This window comes from Mus pahari, chromosome 5 (assembly GCF_900095145.1).
Source record: "Mus pahari chromosome 5, PAHARI_EIJ_v1.1, whole genome shotgun sequence".
Taxonomy (NCBI): domain Eukaryota; kingdom Metazoa; phylum Chordata; class Mammalia; order Rodentia; family Muridae; genus Mus; species Mus pahari.
In genome coordinates, this window is record NC_034594.1 from 110,236,983 (window position 1) to 110,255,748 (window position 18,766).

Consider the following 18,766-nt stretch of genomic DNA (forward strand, 5'->3'; position numbering starts at 1 on the left):
TCCCTGACCCACTCCCATCCTCCACTGTCCCCCTACTATCAAGAAGTCGAGATGTCCCTATAGCTCCTGCTTGGTCTACAGATCTGATCCCCTCACTCGGAGTCCCTGTGCTCCTGAGAGACCCCTGGAATCTAGAATCATCTTTCCATTCTCTGATACCTGGTTTCCCCACAAAGCCAACAGCCCCCAAGGTGTCAGGGATTCCCAAGGACACACAGCCCCCAAGACTGTTCTTGGTACCCTGCCTACCTGAAAAGATATGTGGCCTATCTGGTGTCCCCAGCGTCTCTGGGCCCATAGCACTGTCCCTGTGTGCTATGCCACCTGTAGTATCCCGCATTCCAGCTATCCCAGAGCCCACCTCAGGCCCTGTTGCATCTCTAAGCCCCAGTCCCCTGACTTTCTCCCCACTATCTTTGGAGCCAACTACTGCTGCTCCCTCATAAACTGACCCAAGACCCACAGATTCATGTTCTTTGGGCACAGCCAGTGACCCTGGTCCTCCTAGCGTCCCTGAACCATCTGTAAGGTGCATTTTACTCTCTGACCCCATTTTTCCAGGTCCCACTGAACTTCCCCCATAACCAACCCCATTCTTGGACTCCATTCTTCCTGTTTCCCTCAAGCCATCCCTTAAATCTGCCTTATTCAATGACAAAATGTCTCCACAATGTTCTAAACCACCTGCCCCATTCCTTGATGAAATAAGTTCAGAAGGTCCTAAACCATTCTTACAGCCTGTCGGACCCCCTACGTCCCTGACTCCACGACTCTCAATGTTGTTCTTATAACCTGCCTTACTCTCTGGCCCCATGATTCCAGAACACCCAAGATCATTCCTATAATCTACCTTAGACCCTGAACCCACAGCCCCAGAGTCCCAAGTTCCACTTTTGTAACTTGCTTCACTTGCTGGTCCCGTTCCTCTGAGGCCTGAAGAGCTATCTCTAAATGTCACCTCACCAGCTGGTCCTGTTCTTTCAGGCCCAAGACCCTTTGATTCTTCTCCATAAGCTGTTTGGTCGCCAGCACTCCAAGGAATTCCAGACCCATCTCTATAACTTAATGCCCTGTCAGACACTTGGAACCAGTCGCCCTCTGAACTGGCCTCAGCATGAGGAGATGGTGCCCCTGGGTGCCTGGCTTTGTCCCAATTCCCAGTTCCAACTGTAGAGGTCCTGGCACCAAGAAAACGGATCCTTTCTCCATCTCCTTCCTTGTCCCCTCTCCCCAGGGACCCTGGTCCCATGGATAGTGGAACCCCAGTGCCGTTGCCAAAGCCTCCTTCCCTAAAGGCCTCCAGGACTCGGAAGCCCTCATAATCTCCAGTGTGACCCCAAGAGCTTAACTCTCCAGAGTACACTGGTTCTGCCTCCGTATATCCCTCTGCAGCCTGGCCCGCTGTTCCAGAGTCTTTCCTACCATGTCCACCCACAGATCCCACTGTCTCAGAACTCCCTAAGCCATGGACACAGTGGTGCTCTCCAACATGGCCTGTTTGACCGTGGCCTTGAAATACATCTCTCTGCGGAGCTTCACTAGAAGGCATTCCATGAGGGCCACCTGAGCCATTTCTGAGGCTGGCCTTTCTTCCAGACACCTTTCCTGCAGGACCACACTGACCTTTGTTGCCAGACCACAATCCCCCAGGCACCCCTGAGTCATGACAGTAAGTACCCCACTTCCCAGACTCTGTCTCTGCAGGTGACCCACAGGTGGCTTTGCAATCAATATCAGGGCCAGATCCTGTTCCTTCCTGCATCCTGGATCCATCACGACAAGTGGCTCCATTCCTAGAAGCCACCCCTTTAGAATACTCCCATCCCTCCTCATTCCTAGACTCTGCCCACTCTGGAACTCCTAAGCCCATCCCACCTCTGGACCCTTTTCCTTGGGACCTCCCTGACCCATTCCAGAAATCTTCTTCAGATCCTACTGCCCCTGAGTCTCTTAATCCTTCCATGTGTCCCAGTGTTCTGTCAGAACCCTGGACACCCAGGCCTGGGGATGTAACTAGCCTGTGGTTTCTGGCATCTACCCTCTGACTAGACATCATCAGGGCAGCTACTTGAGAACCGCCCACGTTCCCTTCCTTCCCAGCAGACCCCAGCACTCCAGACCCACAGTGGGACCCCATCTCTCTGAGATTGGACCATGTGTCATCCTGAGGACCTATGTTTTCATACTCGGCTCCACCTGCCTTCCCTGCTTCCCTTTGTCCTACTGTCCAGCTCTGAGGAAACTGGAGGCTTCTGGAACCTTCCCCTGTCCTGCCCAAGGCTCCAGCTGAGCCTTGACCATTCCTTCTCTGAAACTCTTGTAGACCACCTTTCTGATTCCTGAGATCTTCTGGGCCTTCGGGGCCGGGCTTGTAGCCCCTCCCCACAATCCCATGACCACCTGCACTCTGGAAAGAGCCCTCATCTTTGGCCTCAGGATTCGTGCACCCCAGAAGGTTCCTGTCTCCAGATAGTGATGATTTCTGGGTGTCATTGCCTGCAGATGTCTGTCCTGGATAGTCCCCTGCACCCCAGTACACCCCAGCTTCTCCATGGCCAGCATCTCCACCTGCCTGGGCGCCCCAGTACCCAGGGCCCATGCCTGCCTTGGAGCTGTGAGCTCCTCCTCTTGGAAACTCAGGACTTCCTGCCCCGCTGCCTCCTCGAGCTTCCCTGAGGTGGGATCTGTTAGCCCACCCTGCTGCTGCTCCCCTATCCCTTCTCAGGTTACCCCTACCTTCTGCCACATCCAGATAATCGCCCCACACTTCTGTCCCCTTCTTTTTCTGCTGAAACCCCTCAGCATCAGACTGGGATCCCCATGGTACCCTCTGCCCTGCCCCTGCTCCCTGCTGAGGGTCGCGGCGTTGTCCCTGGCCATATCTGTCCAGCTCACTGTCATGGCCCTCTCTGTGTTCCTGTCCTTCTCTGCTCTCAAGTCTTCCGTCCTGAGGGTGGCTGGAGCCAGCACTCTGGCCTCCTGCTGTCTCCCATCCGCCATTCTCACTGTCAACTCTACCATGCCCTTGTCCTCTCTCCACGAAGCCCAAATCTGATTCTGTGTCCCCTCCCTGGAGATGCGGCCTTCTGGGAAGGCTTCCACCACAGTCTCCCTCTCTTTGGGGCTGACTGTCCCCTGGAAGAGTGACCCTGCCTTGACCTCCTTCCAGAAAGCTCGTTTTGTCCTGCCCAGGTCTCCAAGTAGAATTAACTATGTCTTCATCCACCACCAAGGGATAGTCATGTTTGCCAAAGGCACCCCTGTCTGGGCCTGCCGTGAGCTGTGCCCCAATAATCTCTCTAAGGGAACCCTCAGATTCTCTGGATTGCCCTCCCTTGATGCTGATGCCTCCAGCGTCTTCTGCTTCGGAGGCCAGAGCTTCTGGAATCTGCAGCCGGTGGTCAGTGTCTGTGGTCTGAGGGCCTTTATCCTTCCCACCTTCCGTGAGGTGTTAGTTACACAGAGATCATTAGCCCATAGAGAGACAAGAGAAAAAACCCTGTTAAATGAGGGCAAGGCTCCTGTCTGACTCGGCTGTTCTGCCTAGCCCTCACCCTCCCCAGTGGAGAAGCTGCCCATTGGAGGAAAAAACCAAAAGGCCGAAAAACCAAGGACGTTTCAGCACATTTGGTAGATACATCCATCACCTCCTCACCTCACCCAGGCCCGTGTCTACAAGCCACCCCATCCTGCCACGTGGGTCATGTGGTTTTGGCACATAAGTTTCTGTGTCAGAGTTGTTCATTTATCAAGCTGCTGTGGGTTTTAGAAGACCCATTTGTCCTACTGTCTGCCTTGCCTCTGTCCAATTCAGTTTCTGGGGATCATATTGCCCCCAGATGCCAATGCTCGAGAGGATTGGGGTGTTTCCTGGCCCACTCCGGGGCTTCTCCTCCACATTAATCATGGGCCACTGGCAGAAGCTCTGTCCAAGTCCTGGGTCTGAGGCTCCTGAGTAACCCTAAGAGGTCTAATGGAGTACACACAGCTGGGTTTGCGGGCCATGATGAGGCTGGGTTGTACTCAATCAAGAATGGATCTAAGGAGCCTTCCTCATTCTCTCTGAGTGAGAGAAGTACCCAGAAGCAGATGACAAAGGGAAGGAAGCCCTCCTGTCCGTACTCTGAGACCTTGTCTTGGTAAAGGCAGGGGAATTCAGAAGTGTGTCCACTCACCTTCAACCACCAGCCAGGCACTGGAGGCATGGAGCCCAGTGTTCAGCGAGTAGAGGCCCATGTCTGAGCTACTGGCCCCCTTCACAACCAGCCGGTGGGTTAGCCCATCAGGGGACACAAATACTTCATATTTGTCACTGAGCCGCAGTGGTCGGTGCTGGAAATGCCAAGTCGCATTGGGACAGGGGTTGGAGAGGGTACATTCAAAGACTGCATCACCCCGTTCCTCACAGCGGGTCTCTGCCAATGGGACCACCACTCTGGGGGGGATGGCTGCCATAGAAACAGGAAAGAGGGGGTGTCAGCTCTGTAGTGTGACATGGAGCCATCTGAGTACTGGAGTTAGGAATTAAGAAACCTAGTCCAGAGCAGTTCGCTACAGTCTTCCTGTCACCTTGGACAGGTCGTCTCCTTACCCAGTTTCTATAGCCACCAGGTTCTTACTATAAGCATCGGTACCCTAACACACACATAAGATGTAGGGTTGTAATCATATTATGATCGCCAAGAGAACTTAAATTCTCTTTTTACAAACAAGGAGATGGAGTCTTAAGAAAGTAAAAGATCTAGGTGTAGTGGTATATATAAATTGATAATCCCAGCTACTGGGGATGCTGAGGAAGGAGAGTTACAAGTTCAAGGCCAGCTTGTAGCATAGTGGGTTTCTGACCAGCCTGGACAGCTTCAGAGAGAGCATTTCTCAAAATAAAGAAAAGAACTGGGGGACTGTTATTTGCCTAGAATGAGCTAGGCCCTGGATATAAAAACAAAAAAACAAACAAAAACAAAAACAAAAACAAAAAAACCAGCCAAACAAACAAAAACAACAATGACTTGTCCCATCCTGGCAGCTAAGAGGTGTTCCACTCCCAAGGCCATGGTCCTCTGCCCTTGTCACATTGTTTCTGGGCTTTCAAAGCCTATCCTAGTACCCTAGGCCTGCTGGGTGACCTCTCCCTTCCTGTTCTTCAAGCTTGGTTCAACCTTGTTCTTTATGACTGTTCTTCCTCTAGGTCTCTCCTTGTCCTCCTAAGAGGCCCCTGGTCAGGTGCTCTATAGCTGGTATAGACACAGGAGCCTGGTGGATACAGGACAGAGTTCAAAGAGGGGCACAAGGAAGGGAAGGAACACAAGAAGCAGGACTAAAAGAGGCCTGAGCTGCACGGGCCTGTCTGGCCCAGGTGGAAATTCTTGCTTGGGAATTGTGAGAGAGGTGGACATTTATCAGAAGGGGTGATGTTGTAGCAAAATGGCATAGTCTGGGTCTGATCTGAAAATAATCAACTTTCACAGAAGGCCTGTGGGCAGAGGCATGTCATGTTATATGACTGTGTCCCTTAATCACTCTGTAGAGCCCAGCTGGGTACCAACAGGAGGATCAGAGTGTGTCCTTCTTCCTAGTTGTCTTTTGTAACAGCCTGTGGCATGTATCCCGCTCCATAACACAGCATGGACCCTCTCCTCTCCCCTATGCAGATTTCTGGGATGAAGAATACTCACTGCTGGACTCTAGCTCTGTGGAGAAGACCACAGCATCCTCCACCATGACCTGGTAAAGGCCAGCATCCTCAGGCTGCAGGTCCTGGATCTGGAAGTGGTAGCGCTTCCCCAACCGTCTGAGACAGTGCTTGGTCTGGTTATCAGCACCATAAGGGATCATCTCACCATCCTGAAGCCAGGAAAGGATGGTTCAAGGCCTCAATGGGTCCAAAGAACCTCCTATCCTAGCCTCAACCTGGTTACTGGCCCAGGTCAAAGACAACATGATGCTAGAACCATAAAAGATGTGGGGTTGTAGGACCAGGGCAGAGAGCAGAGCGTGGATGTGGAGGGATGGGTCGTGAGGTAGGTGGGAATATATGTCCTAGGGATGTGAGTGGAAAACTATGCCTTTTATGCAGAGACATCTCAGATTGCTGATACAAGTTGTGCTTGGAAGAGAGTTGTTACACAGACCTGTGTGTTAGCAGGAGAGGTAATCCTATGAGCTCATTCATTCATCCAGGAAAAGTGTTCAGAGAATGTCTCCAGGGATGCACAAAATGTAGTCATTTATACATACACTCATCCTTGCTAAGCCATATATAAATTTGCTACTTGCAGAGAATTGACAATCGCTAACACTTATCAGCTGCCCGCTGTGTGCCAGACACTATTTCAGGTACTTGAGATATTACGATAAACAAGGATTCCTGCCCTGAGGAAGCTATAACCCCATAGGAGAGAAAGAAAAATAATAAGCAGCATAAGTAAGTAAGTAATTTGTATATGGAAAAATAAAACGAAGACGAACAAAGTGGGCTAAGGGGGTGGTGGGCTCAGAAGCACCAGGGTGAAGCGGGGGGGGGGTGCTCAGCAGAAGCACTTGGGTGAGATGTGAGAATTAGCCACATGGCTGTCAGAGAGGAACACCCTAGGCACGTGAGCAGCTATGGAGAGCAGGCACAAGGCCAAAGAGCAAGACCAGGGCAGCAAGGAAGAAGAGAGACAGGTGGGAGGAGCCAGGTCCCAGGATCAGACAAGCATGCACAGTGTCATGTGGGCATTGCAGTATTCTATGAGGTAGCTCTTCTGATCCTTTATTTCAAAAATTAGGAAGCTGAGGCACAGGACCGATGTCTCGCCTGAGGCGGTGGAGCCAGGGTGAGTTCGGCTGCAGAAGGGATGCGTGTTTGCAGCCCCCAATCCCACATACCCGTCCTGACCCCACATGGTTGGCATGTGCTGAGAACTCTTTACCCTATCCTGACATTAGAGTCTATATAGAGTGACAGGCCTGGCTCAAGGAGAGAGAAGAGGTTTCTGGGAACTGCTCACACAGGGCGTCACCTAACTCTAACTGAGAACCCCGTGGGTGAATGCTTACCACCTGGGTGTTCTAGATGATTCCACGGGACCCACCACTTCCCTCCCAGGACCCGCAACCTGTCAGGGCCTCTAGCCTCACCTTGTACAGGTAAATCTTGCTCTCGACGTTCTTGAGATCCAGCTCCAGGTCAAATGTAGCGACCCCTTCCTTGGTGACCTTGATGTGTCTCAAGTTGGCAATGGCACTGACGTACTAGAGGGCAGACAAACCCGTTAGAGGAGTGCAGGATCTGGTCTCAGCCCTGACCCACAATGTCCCTGAAGAGCAGGAATTTATGGAGATCTCAAGTGAGGATACTTAAACCCTCAAGGAAGAAAATGCAACGATAAGAAGTCAGGTGAGGGAGGAAACCACTCTGGGTGTCCATTCATCTGTCCCTCCTGTTGATAAACATTAGGGAGACATCACTAGGCAAAACTGTGTGCTAAGGGGCTGGAGAGGTGGCTCAGTGGTTAAGAGCACTGACTGCTCTTCCAGAAGTCCTGAGTTCAATTCCCAGCAATCACATGGTGGTTTATAACCATCTATAATAAGATCTGGTGTCCTAATCTGGTGTGTCTGAAGACAGCTACAGAGTCTTCAGCTTCTCATATACATAAAATAAATAAATAATTCTTACAAACTAAACTGTGTTCTAGTCCCTGTGTTGATGCAGGTAAGACCGGTTGAAAGAAATGCAAAGGCCCTTGGTAAAAATGCTACTTCCAGAATAATAAAAAACTAGTTGCTTTTCAACCCCGGAAGGAAAAAAAAATAGACTTATGTCAAGTTAGACACAAGAAAAGACTTCCTATGTAGGTTATAAGATGCTGGATCAGAGTACTAGAAATCAAGCCCCACGTCTGGCAATGATAACAAGGATGGCAAGGATGACAGGGGACAATCACTAGGTTCTTACTATGTGTTAGGAGCTGGGCTTGTTGCTGTAAACACATCCTCTTGCTTATTCTCTCAGCCTTACAAGTCAGATTGTGCTAGAGTCCTTGTTTTACATATGAGGAAATCAAGACACGGAAGCCCTAACTTCTCTAAAGCTCAGAGTTCAGTAAGTAAGAGATCGAGGTATCAAAACCCAAAGCAAGCTTAGAAGGCTGGCTCCTTAGCAAGACCTCTTGGTGGGGCTCGGTGGAGGTAGACTGTCTGCTATATTGAGTTCTCCAGAGCCAGCTCCAGGTGTGAGGCTCTTCCAGACCTTGTGCTCCAGGTGGAGGGTAGGGGCAGGGCTAGAATACCTGGGCCACTCTATCCTCCTGTTCCTTCTTCATCTCCTGCAACTTGCGCAGCATGCCCCGGAAGTCGACGATACCATACTGCATACAGATCTTCTCATAGTCCTTGCGGTCTGCAGTCACCAACAGCTGCCACACCTGCTCAGGCTCCATCTTTTTATCAGGGGTTGGGGGTGGGGCCCTGGGGATCGAGGCAGGTGGGTCAGAGGTCAGGAGGTCAGAGGTGTCCAGGTATTGACCCGCTGACCCTGGCAATCGGAGTGGTCCAGGGAAGTGTCACTCTGAGCACTTGAAGGGCAGGCACAGAAACTGAAATCTCTGGCATGGACCACCACCTCAAGTAGAAGAGACTGGAGGAGGCAAGTCTTACCCTGTGGCGTCAGCTTGTAGGAGACTTTGGGCTCCTAAAAATTGGTGGTGTTGATTTCTAGGTAAGAAGTCTTTGAGTAGAAGTGAGGTTAGAATTGAATTTTTCTGTTGCTTTAAACCTTATTTTTTTTAAATTACTGCTCAAGTGGGCCCTTCCATTTTGTAAATGAGACTGGGGGTAAAGAAGATTAACTCAAGGCTACAGAGATTTAAAGTGGCCAGATCCAGGGTACACAGTTCTGTGCTCTTCTGCCCTCCTGTCCACTGATGACAGTCTAGTTTCTTTCTTAGATCTGAAGTGGAGAGTGAGCCCAGCTTCCTTATGGAAGGAGTTGAGGTGGGTACCATATTAGCTTCCAAAATCCTCCAAACAGTCCCAGACCCACCTCTTTTTCAGCATCTTCCGAAAGTCCATCAGCTCCTTTCTGAAGTCTGGAAAATAAAGAAAAAGTCTTGAATCCTAAGTGGGATGTCTAGGATCCAAAGAAAGGCTATATGTGACAGGAGTGATGAACAGTATTTTCATTTTTTATTTTCTGGTAATGCCCACACGTGTATGCATGTGTGTGTGGCTATATCAGATGGGAAGCAACATGCAAAGGTCCCCAGAGGGGTGTTCCAGCCACTCTACCTACCCTCCTGAGGTTCCTTTTGCCTTTTTCGGTTCTTCCGAAAACCCACTGGACCATCCAAGGAAGAGAGGAGAGAGGTGGTGCGGACAGACAGGGAAAGAAGCAAGACACTTGGATGGTCTTCTTGGGGAAAGGACCCAGCCCCAGAGCCCTGCCCACCCACCGATTCTAAGGCACAACATTACAGCAAAAGGAAGAGATGAGGGTGGGGACTTCCATGAGCTTTGATACCTCAAAGCTTCACCGTTAGCATCATTTCATGAGGGGGAGACTCACTCGCATGGCTACAGGGAAATTGGCAGGAATAAGGGAAGCAACCACCGACAACCACAGCCAACTCAGGACATTCAAAGAGCATCTGAGAGTTGCCAGCACAGAGGATGGGACCCAAACTGCCAAATACAGAAGACTGCCTTTCTCACTTTTCCCACAGACATTCATAATCCTCTTCTTTGACATCTGCTTCCAATGGAGGGTCTAGGGAAACCCAGTACACAATCTCCCCTTGCAAGCCATGGTTATCATGTGACAGAGTTCTAGCCAATGGCATGTTAACTAAAAGCTCCCAATTTTTGAGTCTTAAGCTTTTGCTGTTTATGAGAGAGGCAGGTGTACTTGGGCCTTCCCTTTCCCTCTCTTCTTGCTTGAGTGTGGAATAAGTTTGGATCTTCAGTGATCAATCAGCCTTCTAAGGATGGCAGAGCAAAGAGACAAGAACTTGATCTCCGATGACAGCCCAGAGCTGCTATTGAGCCCTGGACGCCAACCTCAGAATTTCTTACTATGTGAAATCATTTTAGTATCATTATTTCTTGGACTTCTTTTATGATTTTTTGAATTCTTAGAGACAAGACAAATGTCAATGTACTTGAGAGACTAGGCTTGTTTTCTCTAGAGGTATCAACCTTTCCATTATCACAACTCAAAACTTTAAGACTCTTCAAACCCCATGCAAACCAAAACCAAGCATGTCTGAGATAGAATTTAGTCTTTGTGTTGCTGGTTTGTCCCCTCTGAGATAGACCTACACAAAATAATAACTCTTCTAGAGTGGGAAAACTGAGATCCAGGTGGGAAAAGAAACTAACTTTGTAGAAGGTGCAGGACTAGGATCCATTCGGGATCCTGGCCCCATTCAGAATATCTGCCACAGGGTGTGGCTGAAGATGTGCCTTTTAGGCACATGCAAGCTGAGGGCCACTGGATGGAACCAGAGCTCCTGAAGGAGATGGGGAAACCATAGCAACAGCCTCTGGGTCCTCCCTCCTCTCCTGCCACCCTGTGGTTCCTCTGAGAGTGTTCTCCGGAGACAGCTGGTACTGTATACGCTGATGGGACAAACTCACCTTCGATGACTGTAAGCCTCACTGAGCACGTGGCTTCTCCATAGGCATTGAGTGCAGTGCAGCGATACAGATCTGAATCCTCTCCAGTCAGCTTGTTGATCTGTGGAGAGGCCAAGGGCAGGGGAAGAGAGCTAGCACTTACTGCACGTACTCCATGTGCTACACACCACTGTGTGTTGGAAGTATGAGGGTGTACAGACATGGCTTTTTCCCCTCTGAAACTCAGTCTTTATCAAGAAATACAGACATCAAAACAAACTCTGGATTCTGACGGAGGGCAGATGTTCTTGTCATCAAAGGCAATATGGGTTGCAGAAAGAGCTTGCACTGTAGGGAATCAAGTGAATCCGGCACTGAAGACGACCTCTGCCAGGCATTACTAGCTATGGGACCTTGGGCAAGTTCCCTGGCCTCTGTGGATTTTAATTCCTTCATCACTTGTAAGATGGGGATAAGAATACCTTTAAAAGTGGAGAATGGTCAGGATTACCTCATGTCCTCTGGGATAAATGATTGGTTCAGGGCCTGACACCTGTGAGTGTTCCATGGTTAGTGTCTAGAATATTACTAATATTAACCACAATTGCCTAAGGGTGCAGATGCCATTTGACTGGTGGTGGGGTGCATTCCGGAACACCTCCTTTAAGCTGACGATATTACCAATTGAAAATGCATTTAGTACAGCTAACCTACTAAATTTTGACCTAGCCTTACCTACTTTAATGTGAGATAGCACATCCAAGGGCCTGCAGTTGGGCAAGATGGCTAAGTCCATTTTATAAAGGAGAGTTAAGTACCTCATGTAAGCCAGTAAGCACAACATGCTTCAGAATACAGTTATCCTCTGACTGATGGAGGGTGCGGGTAGCTGCCGTTGCTCAGAGTGGCTCACACATACACATATTTCTAACCCATGGAAAGATCAAAGTGAAAATTTGAAAACTCGATGTGTAGTTTCTATTCAATGCACATTGCTTTTCCACCAACACAAGATCAAAAACTACAAGTGGGACCATGATAAGTCAAGGGCTGTCTGTATTCAGTTTAAGGTGGCACACTGACCAGTGGTCCTCAACCTTTCTAGTGCCTCTACCCTCATGTTGTGGTGACCCCCAACCACAACATTTTTTGTTGCTACTTCATAACTTTAATTTTGCTACTGATATAGATTATAATGTAATGATCTGATGTGCAGGATATCTGATATCTGACCCCTGTGAGAGGGTTGGTTGACCTCCAAAAGGGTCACACTCACAGGTTTAGAACCGCTGACTAGACACTTTCCATGAACTTTTCATCTTTATAATTCTTTAAAGTGTGTACTATAATTATGCCATCCCATAGGTGAAGAAATTGAGACAGTAAGCAGCAAGTAACCAGCTTTCCAAAGCCAAAACTGTAGGCCTGGGGCTGTGGTCCGGTATGATCCAGGTGGTCTCCTGATTATTAGAGAGATGACAACAGATCCACCTGGGCTTCTCCTGGCTCAGGAGACCTTGAACTATGGGTTGAGGTTGAATAGACCCAACTGTGGGAATATCTCTTCTTCACCAGGACGCCAGACTCCATTATGAACTTAAGGGGCTGGGAAGAGACCTGTGAACCATGAGTCGAAACAGCCGCAGGGCTCACCTGAAGCACATGCTCCTCTCTACCAGGAGCAGAGGAAATCTGGTACTTGCTAGAGTTGCTGAGGTCTCCTTTGGTGCTCTGCCAGTGCACATCAGGTCTGGGCTCCCCACAGACCACTGCACGAAAGATGGCATTTTTCCCTGTGGCAGGGAAGAAGCAATGTGGGGGTAGAGGGGTAACATATGTTATTTGGATTTAAACTTACATTATCCTGCCTGCCGTAGGCATCCCAGTTCTCTATCCCAACAGAAGTTCCTGTCTTTGATCCCCTTACTCGCGACTCATAATGTCAGATGGAAACCACAGTTTCCAGGTACCCAGAAGCAGTGCTGGCCTGACTTCCATCACGCAGAGGTCTGGTGTCCCCAAGAGAAAGATGTGGCTGCTGGTAGTCGAAGGGGGCAGTAAGGAGGGATGGAGTGGGAGCCAGATTTCTTCAGGAGTGTGTGTGTGTGTGTGTGTGTGTGTGTGTGTGTGTGTGTGTGTATGTGTGTGTGTGTGTAGGCTAAGGGCTCTACCAAACCAAGGAAGTGCATGACATTTTACGAGTTTGGTTCCCCCTGTCTAGGAGGATGGGCAACACAATCTTAAAAAGCAATGGCGTGTACTAGAAGGAGCTGGTGCCAGGACATAGGACTCCAGCTCAGAGAAGACCTACAGTTCCATGCACAGCAAATGGAGTGGGAGTTATTTCACCCTCACAGAGGCCTACAGCCTCCTGCCAGAAACATCTCAGCAGAAGAGCCCGAAGGTCCCAGGGCCCTCCCTTCTGGCTTGTGACCTTGTTTCAGATCTAGTAAAGTCTACTATGGTGGCATTATTTTCCTTATGCCAGAATGTTGTTAATTAAAACTTACAGCAGGGATAATTGCTAGGGAAGGAACACCAATTCCAAGTGGGTCCCTGTGGCCTTTCACAATGGTGCTCCTGAACTTAGACTGGCCAGTGGGTCACTAGACATGTGGCCCTTTAGGGCAAGGTTGGAAGAAATGTAGTGGTGTGTGTGTGTGTGNGAGAGAGAGAGAGAGAGAGAGAGAGAGAGAGAGAGAGAGAGAGAGCAGAGGTCAAGTGTCTTCCTTGTTTATGTTCTATTTTTTAAAAGATTGGGTTTTTTTTCTTCACTTTTACGTGTATGGGTGCTTGCCTTAATGTCGGTCTGAATATCATTTGTGTATGATGCCCTCAGAGGCCAGAAGAGGGCATTGGATTCTCCCCTAGATCTGGAGCTACAAGCAGTATGAGCAATGACAAGGGTTCTGGGACCCAAACCCGGGTCCTCTGGGAGAACAGCCATCTTAACCACTGAGCCCTCTTTCCAGCCCCCTCCACTAATTTTTTTGAGACAGGGTCTCAATATACGAAACTCAATTGGCTGGGCAGGCTGTCCCACAAGGCCCTGGAACCCTGCTAATTCTTTCTCCCCCAAGTACCGACTGAGTGTACCCCAGTGTCCAGTCCTCCGTGTGCAGACCGTGTGTATCCCAGTGCCCAGCTTTTTGTGTAGATACCAGGAAACCAAGCTTAGCTCCTCAAGCTTACAGAGCAGACACTTTCCTGACAGCCAGGGAGAAGAGAGCTTTTAGCCTCTTCCTGTAAAAGATGTCGAGGCAAGGTGAGGAGAGAAAAGAGCCTGGGTGCCTGATTGCCCACTTAGTATTGGCCAGCCCTGGTTCCCCCACATCAGCACAGTGTGGACTCTCTTCACTCCTTTGCCCTATAGACTCCTCAGGCTTCTGTCCCTCCTACGTGTCCAGGCAGAGAGACGCCACTCAAATGTAGGAAGGCTAGATACATAGGTGATGGACACAGGAGGGACTGGGTACCCAGGAAGGTTAGGTGGTCAGGCCTGTGCTTTCTGGAGAGTAAGAGAGCAGGAGCCATGACTCCCTCCGCAGTATCCAATGGGGCCTCACCCTCTGGTAGAGCCAAGGTGACAGGCTTCTGCTTGAAATCTGGTGTGCTGCAGCCTTCTGGGATCTCGTCCACCAGCTGCCTGATGCTCACTCCTGGGATGGAGGACTTCTTAGGGGGCTTTCCTGGAGAAAGTAGGAGGAGCTCGTCTTGACCTCCCTCCCATTCAGTCAGAGACCCAGGTCCCTAGTTTGTCTAGAAGTCAAGGTCGGCTTGTCCTGCCCACCCACTGTCTGTAAAGGGCTTTAAGCTTTAAGTCTTTAAGCTTTAGTAGAAATGTGGTGGTTCCTCTCTGGTTGTATGCCCCAGGAAGACACTGGGTGTATCGCTAGGGAAAAGGAGGGTAGGGAAGGGCCATTCTTCAGGAAGCAGAAGTTCAGCTCCTGTGGAGGCTTGGTAAAGCAGAGCAAACTCCAAAGCCCACACTGAAAAGGCAGAGATGGTGTGTTTCCAAAGAGCTCTGGGTTCTGCCTCCTCCCTGCCTTCTGGCCACATGAGGAACCACAATGTGGTTGGATGGGGCAGTTAGCTCTCTTACCAGCCATAGTCCCAGCTTCTCTGTGCTCCTCTGAGTGGAAACCGATCTCCTGAGGATGACAGATGAATTGTTTATGATAGCCCAGGTTGCTATCACTCCACCCGTCCTGTGCCACCAGGGACACCAGCCATGATCTAAGGTGAATGTTGGGGGGCGGGCAGGTGATGCCCCTAAGAAGTTGTCTACCCTCTAAAATGAAAATGATTCGTTTCCTGTTATTCCCTGGAATGGCTCCACTAGACCAGTTTCTCAGGGAAGGAGTAGATTCTGCCCAGTTCCTGAGGAAAGGAAGCCATGATGCCCGGCCTGTGCAATAATCTATTGCTGGCCTGGCTTCCTGGTGAGACCCAAGCCTATCGCCAGTCAGAGAGTCAGACCCAGCTCATTCAGTAATCTTGTTCAATAATAGTGACTCCCACATTTGGAATGCAAATTCTCCAGCGATCTCTTAGCTTTTCTACTGGGGCCCAGGAGCCTTCTTCCTCCATCCTTAACCAGTGTGGGAGCCTTCAGATCTCACGGTCTGTGGGGATGAGAACTGATCTAATGACTCTGAAGCTCTTCCCTCCCCCAAGCCAATAAGATCACCAGAAACCCACCCACTGCCCTCTGAGCTTGTGAACTACAGGGTCAGGTAAACAGGAGTGTGCCCCAGCTTTTGCCAAACATTTTTACTATCATACCTGCCACCTCCAACTTCCTTTTACTGCAAGGAATAGGGTGGGCTTTGGGATTGGATGAAAGGCATGAATGAGTTAAAGGGAGACTTGTAAGAATCCTCCAGCAATCCCACCTAGCACCTGAGAGGTTGGAGCACTGCCAGGAGGTTCCATTTGGGGGCACTATACTTGCCCAAAAAACTCGGTCATTGATATTGAATCACACATGACAGCAAATTCCGTGCTTTCTTGAACAACTTCCCACTCACTGACACTTCTGGCCCTCTCTGGAGCCTAGTCATGCCCCCCTGTGTGCTGGAATGTCACCCTGTGCCAAATGCGTTCTGGAGCGGTCACAAGCACCACAGGAGACACAGACACTGCATGAAAGGAGTCAGTCACAAGGGTGGACAGAAGAGAAGACGACTCCAATGAGCAGGGCTCAGCTGGCTACACTAAGTGGGGGTGGGTACCCCCAAGATCTCCATTCTTCCCACCCTCAGGTCAGTATCAGATAGATGGAAGCACACAGGCACCCAGCCACACGAGGTTAACACAGCAGAGCCACCATCACCATGAACTCTAGTAGACTGCGTGGCTATTGGCCACGTCAAGTAATCCAGATACCAGTCCCTTACCTTCGCCTCCCACGGGTCCAGTTAAGAACCAACGATGTAGGAGCCTGTGATGCTCAAGGGTCCTCATTCATGCTGCTTCAGGAATACTCTGGAAGAAGAACAAATCCAAAGACCAATGAGGGAGAGGCATGCCTGGCTAGAGAACAGAGGGATGAGGGATGCAGGCTTAATTAGGAGGAATGGGAAAGGGGTTAGTTTTTTTCCTTCATGATTTATTCCCACATCTGGGAAGACTCCTAACTCTTCTCAAAAGCACTCATTTCAGCCTCTCCCAACCAGGCTCTGAGTTCGGGATCTCAGGGTGTGTCTCCCCTAACTCTTCCCAGGACCCATAGCTCTCACCCGCTGCTCCAGAAGCTGGTTCCATTCTGACAGCTTAGGTCCCTGATGCCTTCAACTTCTCAACAGAAAGGAATAAGGAAACAAGATTCCTCTCAACTGCTTTGGCCTTGACATCGCTACTCTGAACTGCTAGTAAGATTTTTTAACTTAGTTGTCTTATAACATTCTCTATCAGGCAGTGCCTGGAAAATCAGAGCCAGGGCGGATCCACTTGGACAGTACCCACTGAAATTCCCCCCTCCAGGATACTCCAAAGATACTGGGGTCCCCTAGACGTTTCAGAAATACACCCCAGCCTGCGATCAGTCAGCCAGATATCCATGGGACTCGTCTGACACCCGTTGTCTGCTCTTTCCTGCTCAGAAAGGCTAGAGCACAGACCAGAGCCTCTCTCCCTGACCGTCCCAGACCAGGTGGATGGCCAGGTACCCAGTGTCACTCACTTGCATGGTACTCCAGCCTCCAGCCTCCTTCTCGGTTTCCAGCTGCTGCTGGCTGCCAGGGACGCTGAGCCGTCTGGTCTGGTGGTGGACCGGCAGAGCTGGGACAGATGTAGGTCACTGCATACGCCTTGCTTGCTCTCTCTGCCCTTCCCACTTACCCCGCCTACTCGTCCTCCTCCTGTGTCCCAGGCTTGGCAGGGTAAGGCCACCAGGGCTAAGGGACCAGTTGGGGAGAAGGCCAGATATGAAAGGGTCCTGAGGCATCTACTGGTCCAACTCATGTTTTGCAGAGTCTTAAGCTCTTTACCCGACCAGCTGAGGGTACATTTGCTCCCCGATGCCTCATTTATTTGATCCCTTTGGGTGAGGGTGTTCTCATCATTGCTCAGCCTCAGTTCTTCAGCTAAGCTCATCCATCCCTTGGGACCCTTGACACAGTAAGTCACGCTGATACATAAAGCCACTGTCCTTTTGATAACTGTATCATAGTGGTACCAAACAGTCAACAAACTTTGAGATTGCATCACAAGACCCAGGGAGACTGAAGTGTGGAGCTCAAAGGCTAAGCCCCAGACTCATGTACTGTTAGGCCCTGGGTATACATGTTTAAGCAAACAATGAGTCTTCCCCTCATGAAGTTTAATAGGACAGAAAAATGATGACGAGTTACAAACTGAACAGTCTGTAAAAGAACCAAGAACAAGCCAAGAATGCCTAAAGGTAGGAAGCTATGAAAGGCAGCCCTAGCTCAGTCTGGACAGGTAGGGTCTAGAAGCCACTCTAGGATCCTAGCTTACCCAAAAAGGGATATTGAGTTATGACAGAATCCAACTTGAGTTTGAAGAAAAAACAAAACAAAACAAAACAAAACAAAACAAAACAAAAACCCCACCTCACTCTGGCTGTGTGGAGAGGGAACCGGAGGAAAACGGATGATCGATAGTCTGGTTCTCGGGGGACAGTTCCATAGACCCTGGCATTCCAGCTTATGGTAAAAGGTGCAGAGGGGGCCACGAACAGGAGAGAATCCTTGGCGTTTCAGATTCTCTGCTGGTCCTCAGGGAGATGATGCGCTCTTCTCTGAGGCCTAGAGATGGCCTTGAGTTGGTTTTCACTACAGACTAACCCCTGTCTTCCGTGGTTTAAGAGGAGCCAGGGCAAGGACGCTTCTGCTCTGTGCACCCCCATTACCTTTAGATCCTTTTCATTGCAGCAAGTCATCTCCCTGACCTTACATCCTATTCTCAAGTCTGATATGCAGAAACATTTAGTAGGCTGTGTGAGAGTGAGACCCTCCAACTCTGTAGGAGACCCCGTGCAAGACATTGATCGTGTTCCCTGGTGCTGGCAGCCAGAAAGGAAAGGAAGGAATACCAGTCTCCCCTGGAGTCTTCCAGTTATCACCCAAGACAACAGATCTAGGGTTATGAGTTTTCTTTCCCAGTGACTTTCCTATACACAGATGTCATTGGTGACCTTTCCCACTATTGCTGGTGGCATGCCACCTGATTATTTACTTGGCACATCCCAAGTCTTTGCCTTCATTGAGTAGAGAATAAGGCAGAGGATTTGCATGCGCTCTCCACTCTTCCTCTAAACTAAAGTTGTCCTGTCTCCACAAGAGACAAGTACATTATATATGGCAAGCAATAAGAGGCCCAGGCACCATAAAGGCTCCCTTTTGGGGCCCCTTAACCCCCATAGCATAGAATTGATGATAGGGTCTCTGACATACCAGTGTTAACATGCAATGGTCCTGTCATTTTGGGGTGAATTTCACAGACTTGAAATACCACGTAACTTGGAGAGTTTAAATTGACTCGTGGCTTATCATGGCTCTATGCTATGGTATAAATGCCTTTGCACAACTCACTGAGCCAACCAAGGGTGCTCCACATTCTCCTCTTACCCTCATGGGTCCAAGGAGAGGGTTTTTTTTTTTTTTAAATCATAGTTCTAATTAAAGGTTTGAAAGCACATGCC

At 49.6% G+C, this 18,766-nt stretch overlaps 1 protein-coding gene across 1 annotated transcript in view; it reads right to left on the reverse strand.

Annotated features, from left to right (window-relative positions):
• The window catches only part of Igfn1 (immunoglobulin like and fibronectin type III domain containing 1), a 29,030-nt gene extending 12,951 nt beyond the window's left edge, over positions 1 to 16,079 (reverse strand). Inside the window, exons 1-12 of the mRNA XM_029539112.1 lie at positions 15,999 to 16,079; positions 14,702 to 14,750; positions 14,166 to 14,288; positions 12,253 to 12,392; positions 10,621 to 10,720; positions 9,278 to 9,322; positions 9,029 to 9,074; positions 8,277 to 8,454; positions 7,123 to 7,236; positions 5,676 to 5,844; positions 4,176 to 4,448; positions 3,389 to 3,438 (exon numbers count right to left, since the gene is read on the reverse strand). Coding sequence (XP_029394972.1) covers positions 3,389 to 3,438; positions 4,176 to 4,448; positions 5,676 to 5,844; positions 7,123 to 7,236; positions 8,277 to 8,454; positions 9,029 to 9,074; positions 9,278 to 9,322; positions 10,621 to 10,720; positions 12,253 to 12,392; positions 14,166 to 14,288; positions 14,702 to 14,708 — 1,245 coding nt within the window. The 5' untranslated portion in view covers positions 14,709 to 14,750; positions 15,999 to 16,079. The remainder of the gene's footprint in view (positions 1 to 3,388; positions 3,439 to 4,175; positions 4,449 to 5,675; positions 5,845 to 7,122; positions 7,237 to 8,276; positions 8,455 to 9,028; positions 9,075 to 9,277; positions 9,323 to 10,620; positions 10,721 to 12,252; positions 12,393 to 14,165; positions 14,289 to 14,701; positions 14,751 to 15,998) is intronic.
• Between the last annotated feature and the right edge of the window lie 2,687 nt (positions 16,080 to 18,766).